The 18,456-nt window shown below is 56.8% G+C and overlaps 1 protein-coding gene across 1 annotated transcript in view; it reads right to left on the bottom strand.

Moving 5' to 3' along the window:
• Positions 1–18,456, bottom strand: part of COL27A1 (collagen type XXVII alpha 1 chain) — a 136,910-nt gene that overhangs the window by 10,942 nt on the left and 107,512 nt on the right. The window contains exons 37-49 of the mRNA XM_069476710.1: positions 16,295–16,402; positions 11,487–11,540; positions 11,273–11,380; positions 10,149–10,202; positions 9,211–9,264; positions 5,721–5,777; positions 5,572–5,625; positions 5,373–5,426; positions 5,047–5,100; positions 4,238–4,291; positions 4,049–4,156; positions 3,531–3,638; positions 2,576–2,683 (exon numbers count right to left, since the gene is read on the bottom strand). Of these exons, the coding sequence (XP_069332811.1) occupies positions 2,576–2,683; positions 3,531–3,638; positions 4,049–4,156; positions 4,238–4,291; positions 5,047–5,100; positions 5,373–5,426; positions 5,572–5,625; positions 5,721–5,777; positions 9,211–9,264; positions 10,149–10,202; positions 11,273–11,380; positions 11,487–11,540; positions 16,295–16,402 (975 nt within the window). The remainder of the gene's footprint in view (positions 1–2,575; positions 2,684–3,530; positions 3,639–4,048; positions 4,157–4,237; positions 4,292–5,046; positions 5,101–5,372; positions 5,427–5,571; positions 5,626–5,720; positions 5,778–9,210; positions 9,265–10,148; positions 10,203–11,272; positions 11,381–11,486; positions 11,541–16,294; positions 16,403–18,456) is intronic.

The following is an 18,456-nucleotide window of genomic DNA, read 5'->3' as shown; positions in this document are numbered from 1 at the left end:
AGAAGCCTATGTCCTCTGTCACGTGAGGAAGGGGAGCCCAGCCCAGGGATGACAGCCCGGCTCTGTTCTTTTCATCTATTAGTATATTTATGGCAACGCCACACTTTCTTGATCACTGTAGGTTTATAAGTCTTGAAATCACATCACATTACCAGACTTCAAGCTTTATTACAAGGCTATAGTAACCAAAACAGCATGGATTTGGTACAAAAATAGAGACATAGACCAATGGAACAGTACAGAGAATCCAGATATAAAACCATCTACCTACAACCAACTGATCTGTGACAAAGCAGACAATATACACTGAGGAAAAGAAGCCCTGTTCAATAAATGTTGCTGGGAAAATTGGATAGCCACATGCAGAATGAAACAGGACCCCTACCTCTCACCACTCACAAAAATTAACTCAAGATGGGTAAAAGACTTTAATCTAAGGCATGAAACCATAAGAATTCTAGAGGAAAATGTAGGAAAAACTCTTCTAGATATCAGTCTAGGTGAAGAATTAAGACTAAGATCCTAAGGGCAATCATGGCAACAACAAAAATTAATAAGCGGGATTTGATTAAACTAAAAAGCTTCTGCACAGCTGAGGAAACAATCAACAGAACAAGTGGACAACCTATAGAATGGGAGAAAATATTTGCAAGCTACACATCTGATAAAGGGCTAATATCCAGACTTCACAAAGAACTCAAGCAAATCATCAAGAAAAAAACAAACAACCCTATTAAAAAGTGGGCAAAAGACATGAACAGAAGCTTCTCAAAAGAAGAAAGACAAATGGCCAATAAGAATATGGAAAAATGCTCAATGTCACTAATCATCAGGGATATGCAAATTAAAACCACAATGAGCTATCGCCTTACCTCAGTTAGAATGACTTTTATTAAAAAGTCCCAAAATAACAGATGCTGGTGTGAATACAGAGAGGAAGAAATGCTTATACACTGTTGGTAGGACTGCAAATTAGTATAATCCTTATGGAAAACAGTGTGGAGATTCCTCAAACAACTAAAAGTAGACCTACAATCTCACTATTGTGTATCTAACAAAAGAAAAAGAAGATTTTTCATCAAAAAGACACCCGCACTCTCGAATGTTCTTTGCAGCACAATTCACAATTGCAATGGTATGGAATCAACCCAAGTGCTATTAATCCATTTATGAGGGGATTGATAAAATGTGGTATATACATACTGTGAAGTACTAGTCATGGTAGTACTACTCAAAAAAGATGATTAATACCTTTTGCAACAATATGGATGGAAGTGGAGACCATTCTCCTAAGAAAAGTATCTCAAGAATGGAAAAATAAACAGCACACGTACTCACTATTAAATTGGAACTAACTGATGAGCACACAAGTGCACGGAAGGAAGTAAAATGCAGTGGAAATCAATCAGAAGAGAGGAGGAAGGAGGGAAGGGGCAAAAACCTACTTAACGGGTACAATGAATGCTATTTGGGGGATGGCCACACCTACAGCTGGGACTCAAGCACTATAAAACGACCCATGTAACCTAAAGCATTTGTACCCCTTTAATATTTTGAAAGTTAAAAAAAAAACCCAGAAATCACATAGTATTAGTTCTCCAACTTTGTTCTTCTTTTTCAAAGTTATTTCAGTTGTTCTAGGTCTTTTATATTTCCACATGAACTTTAGAATTGGCTTGTCATTTTCTACACAATAAGCTTAATGAGACATTGATTGGAATTGTGTTGAATCTATAGAGTCCACACTATAATTATGGATTTATCTGTTTCCCCTTATAGTTTTATCAGTTTTTGCTTAGTTTGAAGATTATTAGGTACATAAACATTTAGGATTCCTACACCATCTTGGTAAATTGTCCTCTTTATCATTATGAAATAACCTTTTTATTACTAACAGTTTTTACTCTAAAATCCATTTTGTTTGATATTAAAGTAGCTACTCCAGCTTTCTTTGCATGAAGTTAGCACAATATATCTTTTCTCACACCTCTACTTTAATCTATTTGTGTCTTATATGTAAAGTGGGTTTCTTGTAGCAGAATATAGTTGGGTCTTGCTTCTTCGTCCAATCTGACAATCTCTGTTTTTAATTAGAGTACTGAGACCATTTGCTATCTGTTGTCTATTTTTCCTATCTGTTCTTTCTTCATTCTTCTTTCTTCTTCCAGGCAGAGGCAAATTGAGTTTAGCCCTGGGACAGAGGGCGCTGAAGGCAGTGCAGTACAGAAAGAGCTCTGGACAAGGAGCCAGCCTAGCCCAGGTTCTGGCTGTGTTCCACCTCTCCTCATTTTGAAAGGATCACTCAGATCATTTTTAGACTTCCCTGACCACCTAACTCAGGGGCGGGAGAATGGTATCTGGTATCCAGAAAGTGTGTCGTTCAGCCCTTGCCACAGAGCAGGGAGGTGGCTTCTGGGTCTGTGCGTTTGTGTGTGCAAAAGAGTATGTGCACATGTGAGTGCATGTGTGTGTATACATCAATGTGTGCATGTATGTGTACACACGAATGTGTGTGTGTACATGCATGTGTGCACGTGTCAGAGTGTGGGCAGGTGCATTCTCGGGACTCACTCACCGGCTGGCCCTTGGATCCAGGCTCCCCCTGGCTCCCAGGAAGCCCTGTTCCGCCCTCTGTCCCTCGCTCGCCAGGGGGACCCAGCTGTCCCGGTAACCCACTTTCACCCTTAAAGAAACACACCGAAATGATCAGTTAAAGGGGAGAAGGGTTGGGGGCAGGGGACCTAGGAGAGGCAGAACAGTGATTCCACAGGGTCCCCAGAGATCTCAGGACGCTGCGGCAACAGACGGAGGCCTGGTGGAGGGGTGGAGGGGTGGGCACAACTTCAGGCTCCTGAGGAGGAACGGCTCTTTCCCCACTCTGGCACTCAGGGTCCTACCTTCCCCTCCCCGTCCCACACGGCCTCTCCTCTTTCCTGCTTCTGCCCACAGCAAGCAGTTCCCGCCCCCAAACCTCTCCTCACACTGCTCCTCCTGCCTAGCACGCTTCTCCCTGGGTCACGGCCATCTCCCCTCTGCCTGCCTCCTCCCCGAGGGCTCCCACCTTGCCCCAGCTACACCTCGGGCTCAGGGAGGGCCAGAACCATGTCTGGGTCATCCATCTGCATCTTCCCTTCAGTGTCCAGCCCTGGCTCAGACTGGTTCACAGCGGCCTCCCCCACTGACGTCATCAAGGAAGCCTGAAGACGCCTTGGAGGGCCCCAGCCACAGGCAACATGTTGTTCCATAAAAGGCCACAAGAGGGCGCCCGTGGACAACACAACAACCAGGGGAAGGTTTGAAGGGCCTGGCAGGGGGCAGAATTACCGCTTCCTGGATAAACTATCTCTAAGTCTGGTTCAAGCTTGGGGCAGGGAACCCCGAGAAAGGTCAACAGTGTGTATTATATTTTCCCACAGGCCCTGGGACACTGGACACAAAGCGTCAGTACCATTATAGTCAGTATCACTACCACGGTCACCAAGGCAGCAAGAAGGGTGGAGGGCAGGTGAGTGCATGGAGAGGTGTCTGACCTTGAATCCTGGGGGTCCCTGTGCTCCAGGCAAGCCGGCAACACCGGGATTTCCTCTCTTCCCAGCAGGGCCCATGGGGCCAGGGTCCCCGTCGTCTCCCTGCTCCCCCTGGAAGGAGAGTAAGCAAAGGAGGGTCTCCTGTGTTTCAGGGCACAGCCGGCCAGGAGGATGGATGGCCCAAAGCCCGGGTGAGCTCTGGGTGCAGCAGGAGGGAGGAGTCACAGCCCGGGACGGAGGCCAGACTGCCTGTGTGTGAGGCGGCAGGGCCAGGGGACAGGAGGAGCTGGATCTGTGAGTGGGGAGGGGCCGGCACGCAGGGGTGACAGTCAGAGGCCCACACCCCAGGGCCTGAGGGATGCCACCACTGCCCACCCCAGTGCCTCCCAGGAAACCCCTGGACATGCTGCTCTGCCCCTCCCAGGTTTCTGAAGCAGCCCCTCTGGCCCATGGCCCGTGGAAGTGCCCCCACGCCTCATCCCAACTGGAGACGCCATCTGTTAACGCCAAGCCCTGCTTACCTGCTGTCCTGCTCGCCCGTCCCTGCCAGGAAGCCCATCTGGTCCAGCGATGCCCTCGGGGCCCTGTCTCCCCACCACGCCCCGGGGGCCCGGCAGCCCCTGCAGGCCCTGGGGGTACACAGGAAGCTGGTGAGGGTGTCCAGGGAGGGCAGGGCGGCTGGCGGGAAAGCAGCAGCTGCGGTTACTCACCTGGACGCCCCTCCGGCCTGGTGCCCCGGCCTTGCCTTGCTTTCCCTTTGGTCCCTGAAAAATCAAGGGCCACGTGATGGAGGCTGCCGGGAGGAGGTGCAGGGCCCTCGGGGCTCTGGAAGGAGCCACTGAGAGGATGCCGGCTCTGTGTGAGCATCTAGTTCCACACAAGGGCCCAAGCATGCTGGCTTGGCAGCCCAGGGCCAGGGGCAGCCTGGGGACCTGCCAGTGCTGTCACGGAGGCTGCTCTGGGCCCTGGGGTCCCCTCACTGGCTCCTATACGCAGAGGCCCTGGCCTTGACCATCTCCTGGTCGGAGCCCCCGCCCACGGCTCCATCTGACCCTGGAGAGGATGCAGGTGGAGGGGATGGTGGGGGAGGGGCGTTAACAGCACCGGCCTGACCTTGGCCGAGGGAGGTGCGGGGGCCCTGGGTCCAAGGCAGGAAGTTCCTCCTGCACCCTTGTCTCTCTCCAGACCCCCACTTCCCTTCTCAACCTCTTCTCTTTCTACCGTGTGCTGTGGCAGAGAGAGGCCTGCCTCGTGCCTGCCCTGGGTTCAAGTCCACCAGCTGACCTCACACAGGCGGGGGGGGGGGGGGGCCTTCTCCTCTCCTGGGACCCAGAAAATGGGCTGATTGTCCCTCCTCCCTCAGGCTGTTTGAGGGGAAGTGGGATCCTGGCCAGAGACACCCTGCAGGGCTCACGGTGGGCCTCCCCTCCTGCCCTGCCTCCCACTGGCCGTGTGACCTTGGGCCAGGCTCCTCCCATCCCTGGGACTCAGTTTCTCTGGTGAACATTCACCCTCTTACCTCTGCACCTTTCGATCCTTTGGGTCCCGGCCGCCCCCGGGGTCCCGGATGCCCCTGCAAACCAAGGTGAGATGACGCAAGGCAGCCCCAGGACTCTCTCCCGGGGAGGGTGGCCAGTCTCCGCCTGGAGGGGGAGGGTGGGGAGGGGTTTGGGGGTGCAGGCTCTGGGGGTGCCCCCAGGGTCAGGGCAGGAGAAACCAGAATGGCTGCCCCAAGCTTTCCTACAGAGAGGGTCCCTTTAAGCTTTAAAGTGCCCAGTTTTTGAATTCCCGCTGCCCCACCCCCATCAGGGTGGGACAGGGGATGGGACAGGAAGTGCCACTCACGGGTTGGCCCTGCTGGCCTGGCTTTCCACGGAGGCCTGGCACACCCTCCTGCCCCTGGAAGCAAAGAGAGACAGGTGAGAGGGCTCACCTTGGAGGGGCTGGGCAGGGCAGGAGCCGGGAAGTTCTTGCTCTTTCTAACCGAGTGTCACCGTCCCTGACACTCCTGATCCCGCCAGCAGGTAGGAACACTGATACTTACCGAGTATCCAGGGTCCCCCGGTTCCCCGCGGTCCCCTCGATCACCCACAGGGCCCTGAATGACAAGGACAAGAGCGCAGTCTGGGCCACCAGGTGCAGAGGATGCTGGCCCTGCCAGCCCCACACAGTCCCGGGGCCGGGGGCGCTTACCCGATCTCCAGGCGGCCCGGGGGGCCCCTCGGCCTTGCCATCCTCGCCCTGCTCCCCCTGTGGACACAGAACCAGTTTTAGGACAAACCACCTGCTCAGGAACTTGGAACTCCAGGTGGAAAGGGCTTCATCAGAGACGGAGTCCAGCCTGCTTGGGGTTACAGACAGGGAAACCGAGGCCGGCGAGGGAAGGGTGGGCGCGTCTGAGCCAGACCCAGGTGTGGTGCGGAGCCAGGACTGCGGAACACAGGAGGGAGCTGGGTGCCCTCCACCCCGCTGGGCCCCCACAGCTGCCCCCTGGAGCTGAGGGAGCCTGCGCAGGGCCGGGCAGCCCGGGGGCCAGGTACACACACGGGCTTTGCAAGGGACCAGCTCCTGAACCTTCAGACCTTCACCCCGCCCCTTCCTGCCTCTGAGCTCCCAGCTGGGGTTGGGGGACCGGTGGGGTGGGGCGCAGGGGGTGGTGAGGATCGCACGGTGCCTGGCAGGGAACACGAGTAATTCCAACAGCTGCCACACGTGGGCACATGTGGGCATCCTCACAGCATCATCCCGTTTTACAGATGAGGACAACAAGGCACAGAGGGGCGAGTGACCTGCCTTGTTATTCACCCTCAATCAAAGAGTCTCTGGTCCTTGCTGGGGAGAAGTGGCCAAAGAGCCAGATTTAGGACGAACCCCCACCCCGCCACAGAAGGCCCCCGTGGCACTCGGCAGCCAGCCAGCTTGGGGGGCTTGTCCATGAGACGGTTTCCTGCGTGCAGAGTGAGGCTGGGCCGCCTTCCCGGCTGTGCTGAGGACTCTGTTATGCGTGTGGCTCGATGCTGCGCACACAGTGGGGCTCAGTAGGTGGCCACTAAAATTGCTGTAGCTGATGACAATGACAGGAGTGAGGATGTGTCACAGGCATGTGGCCAGAGACAGATGAGGGGAGAGCAGAGTTCTGAGCTGGCATCCTGATGCCATGGCCACCAAGAGGTCAGGAGGTGGCCGTCAAGGTGGCTGGACAGATGCCACTTGCCAGCTACAGGGACGGTGTAAGCTGATCAGCAAATGACAGAACCGCAGGGTTCAGAAGACTCCAGCCAAGAAAACTGGTGTCCCCTCCCCTGGGGCCCCTTCTGGGCAGGGGGCTCAAGCCAGAACACTCCTGAGCCCCCCTGTTGTCCACAGGGCTCGAAGGGGAGCCCCAAGAGGCAGGAGAGGGGGAACGTGTCCCTGGGGCCGGAGCACGGGCCATCATCCCTGGTCGGTCAGCTCTGAGGGCTGGTGGCTGTAACACCTTGGCCCGGGGCCCCCAGGCGGAGGCTGAAGGCAGGCGGGGCTTGGCCTGAGGCCTAGAGCCAGATGTACCGGGGTGGCCCAGGGAGCGGGGATTCCCTGTCCTCCCTGCCCCCTCTGTACGGGTCTCTGACCCAGCGCCCGGTCCACTGCGGGGGGGCCCGTGTTTCCCTAGCGTGCTCTGCCAGGCACGTCCTGGGCTTTGTTTCATACACTGTTGCCCAGAATCCACACGGCGCCCCTACGCTGCGGGAGTGTTGCCCATGCTATAAAGATGGGGAAACTGAGGCCTGGGGAAGGGAGGGTCTCAGCCAAGGCCACTCAGGAATCGAGGGGTGGTCTGGGCCAAAAGCCAGCTGTGTTGGTCCCCACATTGTGGATGAAGTTTAGGGGTGCGTTTTTAGCACCAGAAAGCTGGTGATACACTCTCCCCACCCACCCACCCTATCCCCAGTCTCGTCCCGTCCCTCTGGCCCCCCAGCTCTGTGGACACGCGCCCCACGGGGGCGTTCAGGTTCAACGGCGTGTTGGTGCCTCATCTCGGGCCTGGGTTTGGTTAGGGGAGCAGGGCCTGGCGTCAGACAGAAGGGATCCCGGCCCTGCCACCTCCACCTGCTGATTCTGAGCTTCACTGAGCTCCATGGAGACTCAGTTTCCCCACCTGTCATGCAGAACAATGACACCTCCACAAGGGGTTGTAGGAGAACTATGGGGGAGCTTTGCACAAGGCTGTGTGGTCCGGGAGGTCTTCCCGGGACCCTGCTCTCTCTTCCCGTTCAGCGGGCGCTTGGCTGTTCGTTCGAGAGACTATTTCTATTTCTGAGCCCTTTAGAGCATCATCCCAGCCCCTAGCTCGGCCCGGAGCACACAGCGTCCTCCGTACACACCTGGAGAGCCGGAGGAACCAACCAGTGTGATGACACCTCGTAAGTCAGAAAATGCATCTGCCTGGCGTGTATGTGGCGTCCCCCGCAGCCTCGTTAAGGTCCCCACCGCTTAACAGATGAGGCAATCGAGGCTCAGGGAACCCTGGGGATCCATCGTGGTCCCCGAGAACTTAGGGCAGATTTGGGGTCAGGGCTCCACTCTCGGCAGCCACAGGGACTGCTGCTAGTGCCGTACATGGCCCCGAGCCCACTGGCCTCCTCCTTGTTTTAGGATCCTTGTTAACCCCTCCTGTGCCAGCCCTGGCAGATCATGAGGGCCAGGAGGGGCTCGGGGTGCCGAGTGGCACCATCTGCAGCTTCCTGCGGAATGTGCTGGAACCCGTGGCCACTCTGATGGCAGATCTGTGCTCCTCCAGGCAGGAGGAAGGGGCCGGCTGGACAGCAAGCCAGGAGGGCGTGATTCACTGACCGCGCAGCTTAGTTAGTGAGAAGTTGACTCAGCAAAAGAAAGGAGGGCTGGGGGGGCAGGCGGCGGGCAAGAGACAGCAGCAGCGGTGGGGTGGCCGGCGGGGTGGCCGGCGGGGTGGCCGCCTGCCTGCGCGGAGGCTCTGGCTGAGCAGTGGGGGAGGGGACAAGAAGGAGGGTTGGGGGGGACTTGGATCCTCCAATGTAGGACTCAGACACTTGGGTTCTTGGGCCAGCTTGGTGCTGCCTTGGGATGGGACGCAGGGCCGACGCCTTGGAACTTCTGGCCTTCCCTGTCCCCACCTGCACAGTGGGGCAGGGTCCCACGGTCACTGAGGCTCCTCGTCTACCGAATCTGGAGCCACAGGGGTGGGGAAGGGACACAACTGCCCCTCTGCCCCGGTGGTGACTTCCTTGGCCCTGACCTTCGGGGCTCCTTGCTCTCCATCCTAGCCAAGCCCTCGCCCTGCCCAGCAGTCTCTCCTCACTCTCGCCGGGGACCTCGTTCCATGCACACGTAGATGATGGAATTATGGTGTCAGTCACTGCGTGACTGACGTCCATCTCCCCTTCTTGACTGTAAGCCCCACGGGGACAGGGACTGCACTGCTGTTCCGGTGCGCGGCAGGAGACAACAGCCCACACGTGGTGTTGAACGTGGATCCAATGGCTCCCGCCTGCTGGGCACGGCAGCGGCGACGCTGGCCTTGGGGGCTGCCCCGGCTGGCCACGGTGTGAGCAGGGGTGAGCCGCGGCTTCCCCAGCCACAGGTATCCCAGGGGCTCGTGCCTGCTGGCCCGGAGCTGACCTCGGCCCAGGACACTGGGCCCAGCTGCTCCCCCGGACCAAACACCCACCTTTTCGCCTTTTGGTCCAGGAGGTCCAAGGGGTCCCATGATGCCTTTGTGTCCCTGCAGGAACACAGATAGGGAGAGGAGAGGGAGTGAGGGCTCAAGGGGTATAAAGGATGGAGACTCAGAGATGGGGACATTGGGCTGCAAAATTGGGTCCCAGCTTTGCCCCAACTTGCTGTGTGGCTCTGAGCAAGTCTTGTGCCTCTCTGGGCCCCTCAGAGGTGTTGTAGTTTCGATGGTTGAGGCCCTGGCCGCCCTGCCCTGGAGCAGACGTGGAGGAGAGCTGGGAAGAGCCAGCTTTGTCCTCTGGGGCAGGGACAGGAGCAGGGGCAAAATGCCTGCTGTGACAGACCGCCCCAGGCTGCGGCCAGGACTGCAGGCGCGGACACCTCCCTCGGCCCCCAGCGCCCCTCTCTCCAGGCCTTCTTTGCCCCGCTCTGTTTTCCTTCCCCGGCCTCCCTCCCTGCTGCATCTCCTTCAGACACTGGATCTAGAGCCCTGAAGACCAGGGCCAGGACCCCGCCTCGAGACTTAACAAGCTGTCAGTCCTCCCGAGCCTCAGTTTCCCTTTCTGAGTAATCCTGTCCCTCTCTGAGCCCTGGCCTCCCAGGAGGTGTAACTGGGGTTTGGCCCAGTCACCTCTAAGGAGGTGCCAGCTTGGATGCAAACATGAGCTGCGGCTATTCCCTTGCAGAGAGCACCACAGGGCCCCAGGAGGCACGTGAGCCCCCGCCCTGCAGGAGGGTCGGGGGTGGCTGATCCCGCTCTGGCCGCCCCGGCCACCTCCACTATGGGCCCAGGGGCTCCCTGGGGCAGGTGAGACCCCACATCTTCAGTGGCCCAGGGGCCGGCCCTCAGCTGGGAGGGGGGCCTGGGTCCAGGCCTGCAGGACAGACTTGGGGTAGGGGAGGCAAGACGGCTTTGAGGTGGCATCTGCTTACATCGTAACCAGGCAGTCCCGGTTCTCCTTGGGCCCCCATCCGTCCCGGAGCACCCTGCAAGAGGAGGAGACGCTAGTTGGTACGGACGTGGCTGTCACGGCGGGGACACAGGCAGTCTCTCCCACAGGCTCCAGCCCTGCTCGGCCAGCAGCCTGGCACGTCCACGCTGCCCAGAACCAAGGCGGAAGGCAGGCGGCGTCACCCTGGAGTCCCCCGCCCCTATGCCCGCCTCTCCCCTCCAGGCTCCAGAGCTTCAAGACAGCTGATTGCTAAATTTTCAGCACTTTTACAAGCCAGTTAAACAGAGACGTCATTAAAAATTAAATTTTATGGACATACAGTTAAATTGATTTTATTAAAAACAAAGCTAACATTCAAAACGTATCTCTTCCTAATCGTTTTCCTACTACCCACGCTCCCGAGGTCACTGGCATGTCCTGTACCTGCGTGGGGGCAACGCTATGTAATGGAGTGTCACCGAGTGTCTCCCCCAGCTCCGCAGTGACGCCGCGTGGGCAGCTTGGTATCAGCCACAGAGGAGCATTTAACCACAGAAAGGGGTAAATGCCACGGCCAGCATGGTGCTCATTGCCACATACAGCCAGCTTGGAGGTGCCACGTCACCCTCCTCTGTCCCCGCCCCTGCTTCCCCTTGGGGTCTTCGCCTCCCTGCAGGTGTCAAACCCTTCCGGCCCTGCCTTCAGGGCGGCCCAGCCGTGCCCTGGGAGACCCTCAGGGGTCATCCCAGCACCCACAGCGGCGTCGCCCTGATCCTCGGGAATCTATTTCCGGTGAGAAAACCCCCAAGATTCTGGTCCCCTGTCCCCACCCCAATACAGCAGGGCTTATAAATCTGGGTCCACAGGGGGCTGCAGGAAACCCACACACCCCTTTAAATTATAAGAAATACTTTGTGTTGTATATACTTTTCGGGGTGAGGGGAACTGTAGCTTTCTGCAGGTTCCCAAAGGGATCCGTGATTCATGTGACAACGAACACCCAGGTGTCCAGCCCCTAGTGAGGGGGGGGGTGACACCAGTACAGAGGGACCTGGTGCCTCCTTTTCTGCCCTCGGTCCCCTCTATTCCACGCCTGACTCCCCGCCCCAGCCCGAGAGTCCTCACCGTTGGTCCCAGGCTGCCCCGGGACCCCTTAGGGCCTGGGGTGCCAGGGGGTCCAGGGTCTCCAGGGGCGCCCATCTCCCCCAGCTGTCCTTGGTAGCCCTTGGCACCCTGCAGCAGGAGAGAGACAAGCTGTCAGCGAGTCCCAGCAGCAGCCACTGGGGGTGGGGGGCAGGGGGAGGGAGGACTTGGCCCCTCGGGGCAGGAGGGGACCTACCTTGGCTCCGGTCCGGCCCTTCTCACCTTGCCTCCCTGACTTGCCTTCGGGCCCCTGCAGGGACAGGAGGGAAGAGCACGAAAAAGATGACAAATGCAGATCCGGGAGGCAGTTAGACCAGAGGCAGACAGCCTGGTTCACAACCGAGCCTGCCACTCGGTGCCTGTGTGACCTTGAGCCTGGCCCAACCTCCTGTGCTCGGCGCCCTCTGTGTGCAGTGGAGACCGTGTCCATCGCCTCACAGCACTTAGGATTCAACCTGGCGACACAGGGACATGCTGACAATGGTGCCTGGCCCATAGGAAGTGTCCGGGTTTATGTTGGATGTGGCTTCTGTAACCGTAGGTATCTATTGCTGGTGTTGCTGTTGTCATGGTTACTGTCAGGCGTCCAGGTGCATCCTAGCGGGAGCAGCTCTCTGCACTGAACTCTCTATAGCACCTCGCACTGTCCCACCCTCCCTATGACCCTGAACGTTAGGCCCCAAGAGCCCCTTCCACAGACTGGGGCAGCCAAGTTCCCAAAGGCGAAGTGACTTGCCCAGGGTCCCCCCTGCTCCCTGGCAGGGCTCTGACTCAATCCCAGCTGTCTGGTTCCAAGCCCAGGGCCCTTGGCGCCTCCTGCCACCCCTGCCAGGGTCCCCATGGATGGCACAAGGCAGCAGGAGAGGTTTTCTAGGTCCCCCATCTCTGAGATGTGGTGCGTCACTTCTGTACAATCCTAAAGCCAAGCCCCACTGACACGGCCCTCCTCTCTCAGGGACTGCGCTGGAGGGGCCTCCCCACAGCGGGGCACTGTGCTGGGAAGGTCAGCCGCCCTCCCTCACCCTCTCTGGGGTCTCTAGGCCATTGCCCCTAGCAGGCCACTCTGCCCCTTCCTGACAGGGCATCCCCAAATGCTGCCCTCACCCACCCTGCCCCGGGTCCGGCTTTGTCTCCACAGTTGTCATGGAAACTGCTCAGCGGGGGTGAGTGAGTATGTGTAAGTGTACATGTGTGAGCTAAGAAACAGAAACAGAAGAGAGAGTGCGAGCCCTGGGCCACACTAAGTCGGGATGTGGGGGTAGGGCCGGCAGTGTTTCTGGCCTGGAGGGGACTTCCTGACTGCCGGCCTCAAGGAAGCTGGAAAGATCATCTATGCTCTTGGCAAGCACTAGAGAGCCGCTGTGATGCAATCCCTCTGGCTGCATTAACAGAGGCATAAGCTGTAGAATGAGGGAGGTGATGGTCCCATCTTGGAACAGGTGTTGCACTCTAAGAGGATGCACTGACTAATTGTGATGAAAGAGGGGCAGGAAGAGGAGGTCCTAGAGGAACAAGGAAACACCTGGCCCAACCTGGAGGGACTTGATTCCCGTCTGCAGATTTCTGCAGCTGTTCTGCAGGATAGGCGGCGTATGGAAATTATGGGGAGACTGGCTTTGGTTGCAGCCTCTAGCCACATACGGCTACTGTGACTGAGGAACTGAATTCTTAATTTTATCATATTTAGCTTTAATTACTTTAAAATGAAATTTAAAAGCTGATACCCAATTCCATTACTGAAAAATTCTCAAGTATGTTTGGAACAACTTGGGTTTAAGAATCTACCTTTTCAACAGTGAATTTTCGGAAACCTAAATACAGATGAAATATTTCCAATAAAAATTTACATCTGAATTGAGATATGCTGCGGGCGTCACCTACACATCAGATTTCAAAGATTTATTGCAAAAGAGAAAATGCAAAATATCCCATAAATGATTTTTTATATTGATTCCACGTTGAAATGATACTATTTTGGATATGTTGGGCTAAACAAACTGTATTATTAAAATTAATTTCTCCTATTTCTATTTACCTTTTTAAAATGTGTCTACTAGAAAATTTAAAATGATCCGTGTGGTTTGTATGCTGTTGTCATTGGACCGCGCTGGGCAGTGTCAAAGTCTCTTGCTCCTCCAGCGGTGAAACACTGACCGCCCTCACAGCCTTAGCCAGCGGCCAGGCGCTGGGCTTGCAAACTGCGTAAGTTTTCATTCAGCTCGCAGCAGTCTGGGGAGGAAGGGATCATGTATCCCATTTTAGAGCTGAAGACACCGAGGCTCAGGGAGAGGAAGGGCTGCCCGCGGGCCTCCCAGCCAGGTTGGAGGTGAGACGTGGTCCCTGGTGTCTGGGGCAGCCCCTGGCCCTGGCCGGTCCTGGCCGGTCCTGGTTGGGCGACGGTGAACTCAGGAGACGGCGGCTGGGGGATCCGCCAGCACGGAGGTGACTGCAGTGGCTGACGATCCCCTGTCTCGGGGGAGATGAGCCAGCACCGAGGCATCTGGTGCAGGTGGAGGAGACGGGAGACGGGGTCTGCGCCGGGACAGGGCCCTCTGCAGCTGAGCGCAGCCCCGTGGGGGCAGCCCTGAGCCCCAGGGGGCAGAGGCTGTGGGGTCGGAATGAAGACTTTCGCTGGGCCCCGTCCACATAGATGCATTTCTAGACAGGCCCCGATGGCTCGTAAAATTCTATTTTTAAATATTCGACTGCTTCCAGGCCACAGAGTGGGAGGTATTTGTTCTGCAGCCCTGATGCCAAAAAGACTCAAACACAGGCCCCTCGCTGCCCCTGGGACCCCGACACACGCACTCTGGCCCCGCTGACTCTCTCCAAGCCCGGCACAGGAGGGCTGGGAGTGACAGCAAAATACTGACGTTAACGCTGCTACTATCACCAGTAACACCACTGTCACCACGGCCACTGCCACAGCCACTGCTACCGCCACCAGCGCCACGGTTATCACCACCATCGTCATCGTCACCACTGTCACCATCGCCATCATCACCATCATCATCACCATAGTTAATCACCACCACTACCGGCGTCTAGCCACTTTCTCCTCCAAATTTATAAAGACAAATGTTTATGTTTCCAGTACATTTTATAACATGTTTTCCTATCCAAAGTTTCACTTACTCTATAGACGAGAAAACCAAGGCTCAGAAAAGGACAGTGACTTGCCCAAAGTCACACAGAGAGCGAGCTGCTCAAGCCAGAAACTCAGGTTCAACCTTTACACTCTGGTTCCTATTTCTGCCACACGTTGCTGCTCATTCCACAGCTGGGATATTTAAACTCACTCAAAAAGGGTCCCTGGAACACTGGACCTCAAAGTGATCTTAGCACACGCTCCTCCCAAATCCTGCATCATACCAAGCGCAAGACCAGAGAGGGCGACGGGTGAGAGAAAGTCACAGAGCAAGTTACGGAGGGAGAATCAGGCCTGCGCCCCGCCTGCTGGATCCCCCCCGCCTGTGTCCCCTCCGCTGAGCCAAGGCCGGGGAAGCCTCCTGGCACGGCACGGCGGACAGCGCCTCCCTCGCCTTCTCTGGTTGCTGTGAGCTCCTTCTGGGGCAGCTGCTAGGGGGAATTAGCACTTCAGCACTATTTTTAGGAAACAAATATTTTCCCACAACCATAGTTTGCTGACGACTAATTTGGATCTGTCAGAGGTTAGTCATATACACGCTCGGGGAAGGAAAAGAATGTCAAGGACAGGCTGGAAGAAAATTGGGCTGCTGTGCCCAGGTAACAGCACCAACCGCTCTGCCTGGGGGGTGAAGAGTGCAGTGTGCAGCCCGGGGGGACGGGCTGGCATCAGAGGCACAGGGCCCCACCCCCTGGCTGGACGGCAGCAGGCCGTACATCTGGGCGGCTTGTCGGCAAGGCCACCCAATCTTCCCTGGTCCCGAGCAGTTCAGCTGGACTGGCCCGGCACCCCGGGGTCACACACAGCCTGCTCGGCTGTGCAAGCTGACCTCCAAAGTCAAGTTCCAAGGCGTCGGTCTAACATCAGGTTTCTACCTGCCTCCCAGCCCTACACCCCAGCCCCGGACTCCAAGCAGTAGGTGTAGAGGCAAGCAGGCCAAGTCCAAATCCCAGCTCTGCCCCTTACTCTGTGAGCCTGGGTAAGTTCCTCTCTCTTTCTGATTTTCTAAGTTCTCAGGGGTGGCTATCAGTATCAAAGAGGGAACATTCTGGAAAGCCCTGGGCAAGTTGTCTATATACATTGAAACAGGACAATTCTCTTCCATTCTCTTCCTGGTTTTATGTCCCTCAAGGGCAAGGATACTTTGTGATTCACCTCTTCAGCCTCAGGGGACCTGGCCCAAGGGAAGACGCTCAGGAACACTTGTGAACTAAATAAACTTCTGCTAGGGTGGAAGAGCAGAGCTTCTCTGTCTTTGCAGTCGACAAACAGAGTTTGGTCATGTCCTGTCTGCCAGGCACTAGGTTGGACGCTAAAGACATAAATGTAAACCAGACAAGGTCTTGGTCTTCGGGGGGCCAAGATACACACTGGGGGCTATGCGTGGCCCTGGAGGCTCATGGCCCAGCCATCAGGGACAGCTTTGTGGAAGAGGTGATGTCAGTGATGATGGCTGAAGGCCGAACAGGAGTTAGGCAGTGGCAGGGGAGTGAGGAAGGCAGTGTGTCTGCAACAGAGCACGTGCAAAGGCCCGGGGGTACGAGCCACAGTTTTTCCAAGGAACTGAAGAAAGTTCAGTGTGGCCGGATGTGGGGCTTGGACGGGGTGAGGTGGGCAGGGGCCAGGTCTGTGCAGGGCAGGGCAGCAAGGGTAATGGGGAAGAGACGTCATTCCGAAGAGTCGTGAGGGTTAAGCAGCAGAGGGCTGTGTTCGCACGGGTTCTCTGGCCACCTCCCAGGTGGAAGACCCCTTCGGTGGCTGCTGCCAAAAGAACCTCCCGCCCAGCCGCCGGCACAGGCAAGAACATTCCGCGTACCCCAGAACCCCAGGTGCCGGCACGCAGCCTGCACACTCACCCGGACACCGGTGACACCAGGGGGCCCGGGGGGCCCATCCTCGCCCGTCAGCCCTTCCTGGCCTTTCTCGCCGCGTTCGCCATCAGGCCCTGGGTCACCCCTGTCCCCCTGGGGTGGGAGGGCATGGGGAGGGGAGAGACAGAGAAAATTAATTAGTCACAAGCCCGTCAGAGGCCCCACAGCACAGGGCTCCACTTGGGTGTCCACAGCCAACCGGCCCCTGGATCCTGCCAGTTCCCTGAGCTGCCAAAGGGTCGGGGCTGGCACGGCCTGGCTGGTGCAGGAACCACCATGGACACGCCATTTCCATGCGTCCCTGCCAGGGCCCGGGCCAGGACGGGCAGAGTGGCTCCGAGAGAAGCCAGGTCCTGACCACACCCACCCCACGGACTTCCCTGGAAGGGGTGGGGTTTGGGTGACAAGGGCAATTTCTCCCTGACGTGGACACATTGGCAGAAGAAGAGTCTTAATAAGCTCAAACAAGTTTTTAATCGAGAAAAAACAATTCACCCAATTCTACTTCTCAGAACCAGCTCTTTCCATTTTTCTGAGTTGCATTTTCAACCTTTGCTCACACAGAACAGTACAATAATATGATAATAATAAAAAATAATAGGTAAGAGTTTTGATTGCTAGGTACCAGGCTCTAGGCAGTGAAGCAACTGTTATAAGGCAATGAAGGTAGTTAGCAGTAAACTAAACTTCCAAGGCAGAATCCAACTGGGCTGTAGGTTCCCACCCTTTTGTCGTTAATGTTTGCTCTGTTGTGAACACATCCTCCCGTTGCTCCCTGCACTATGTGGTTACCTCTCTTATTGGCTGCAGAACTCTCTCTGTCGGGTGCCGCTAACATTGACACGGCACCTACCACGTCTAGACCACATCCTGGGTCCTTTACGTGTATTAACTGACTTCATCCTCATAAGGGCTTTCCAAGGTAGGTTCTCCTTTTGTCCCGTTTTACAGATGAGGAAACTGAGGCAGAGCTAAGTTAAGGCATCTGCCCCAAAGTCCCGCAACTTAGTAGCGGTGGAGCTGGAACTTGGAGCAGGGACTTAGACACCTGGTCAGTTCCCGACAACCGGGAGCCCGAGGGGTGCCCTCCTTACAGTTAGTAGGGGTGTAACCAAGGCTTTCTTGGGACTTCAGGGATGTGGGGCATCTGAGGTTATTTCCTTGGAAAGGCAGCCCTTGGCATGGGCTTTGTGAGCCAAAGGCACGGGCTTTTTGTGTTCCTCTGCAAGTGCTGGCTTTGCAAAGGGGTTTTAAAACCAGCAGCCAGTGTGTCTCTAAGCTTGCCTCGCCCATCGCTGTCATCTTCACCCGTTCCTGGGGACAGTGGGGGCACTGCGGGCAGAGCAGAGCCAGTCTGCGTGTGGCTTGGCTGTGACTGTCCGGGGAGGCCCGGGGGAGAGGGCATGAAGTCCCGGGTGCGAGGAAGGGGTGGGCAGTGCAGGGAGGGCGGGGGCAGGCTCGGAACAGCAGGGTGTCTTTGCCAGTTTTGTCTCCCGCCACCATGCTTTACGAGGGACGCCGACGAACTGGTGTGCGGCCAGAGGAGAGAAGGCAGGGTGCAGGGGGCTTGGGGCTGGAACCTGGGGCCCAGCCTGCCTGAGAGGAGAGGCTTGAGATGCAACTGCTGGGCGCGCGTCCCTGCAACAGGGCCTGCTGGGGCCCGGGCTTGGGGCTGCAGGCGGCTGTGTGTGGGGGTGGGGTGGGGCGTGTTGCTGGGGCAGTTTCTAGCTCATTCGGGGGGGATTTTCCAATGGAGCGGGGTCTAGGGATGGCACTGATGAAGGAACGAGACTCCAGACTGAGGTGTGGGCCCACGCAGAGCAGATCTGGGCACCAGGCTGGTTCCTGAGGTCTCTTCCCACTGAGATTCTCAGACTCCAAGCACAGCCTGGCACAGAGACAGGGGGCTGGCCCAGAAGACTCTCTCGTGGACTTCCCTGGCCCCAGGACTCCATTTCTGGCTTCTGATGCTGGCCACCCACTCTCCTAACTCAGAGCAGGTGGCCTGTTCCAGGGGGCTGGGCGGGTTTTCAGCGAAGGGCCCTAGCCTGGGCCTTGCATGGGACCAGGCTCCAGGGACTACCTTGGACCCCGGCGGGACGGACATTCTTGTGGATCCCATGGAGAACGAGCTCCGGGGGTTCCTG

The sequence above is a fragment of the Eulemur rufifrons genome, chromosome 7 (assembly GCF_041146395.1).
Source record: "Eulemur rufifrons isolate Redbay chromosome 7, OSU_ERuf_1, whole genome shotgun sequence".
Lineage (NCBI taxonomy): Eukaryota > Metazoa > Chordata > Mammalia > Primates > Lemuridae > Eulemur > Eulemur rufifrons.
The sequence above is the reverse complement of the archived record's forward strand: the minus strand, read 5'-3'. Positions and strand labels throughout refer to the sequence as shown.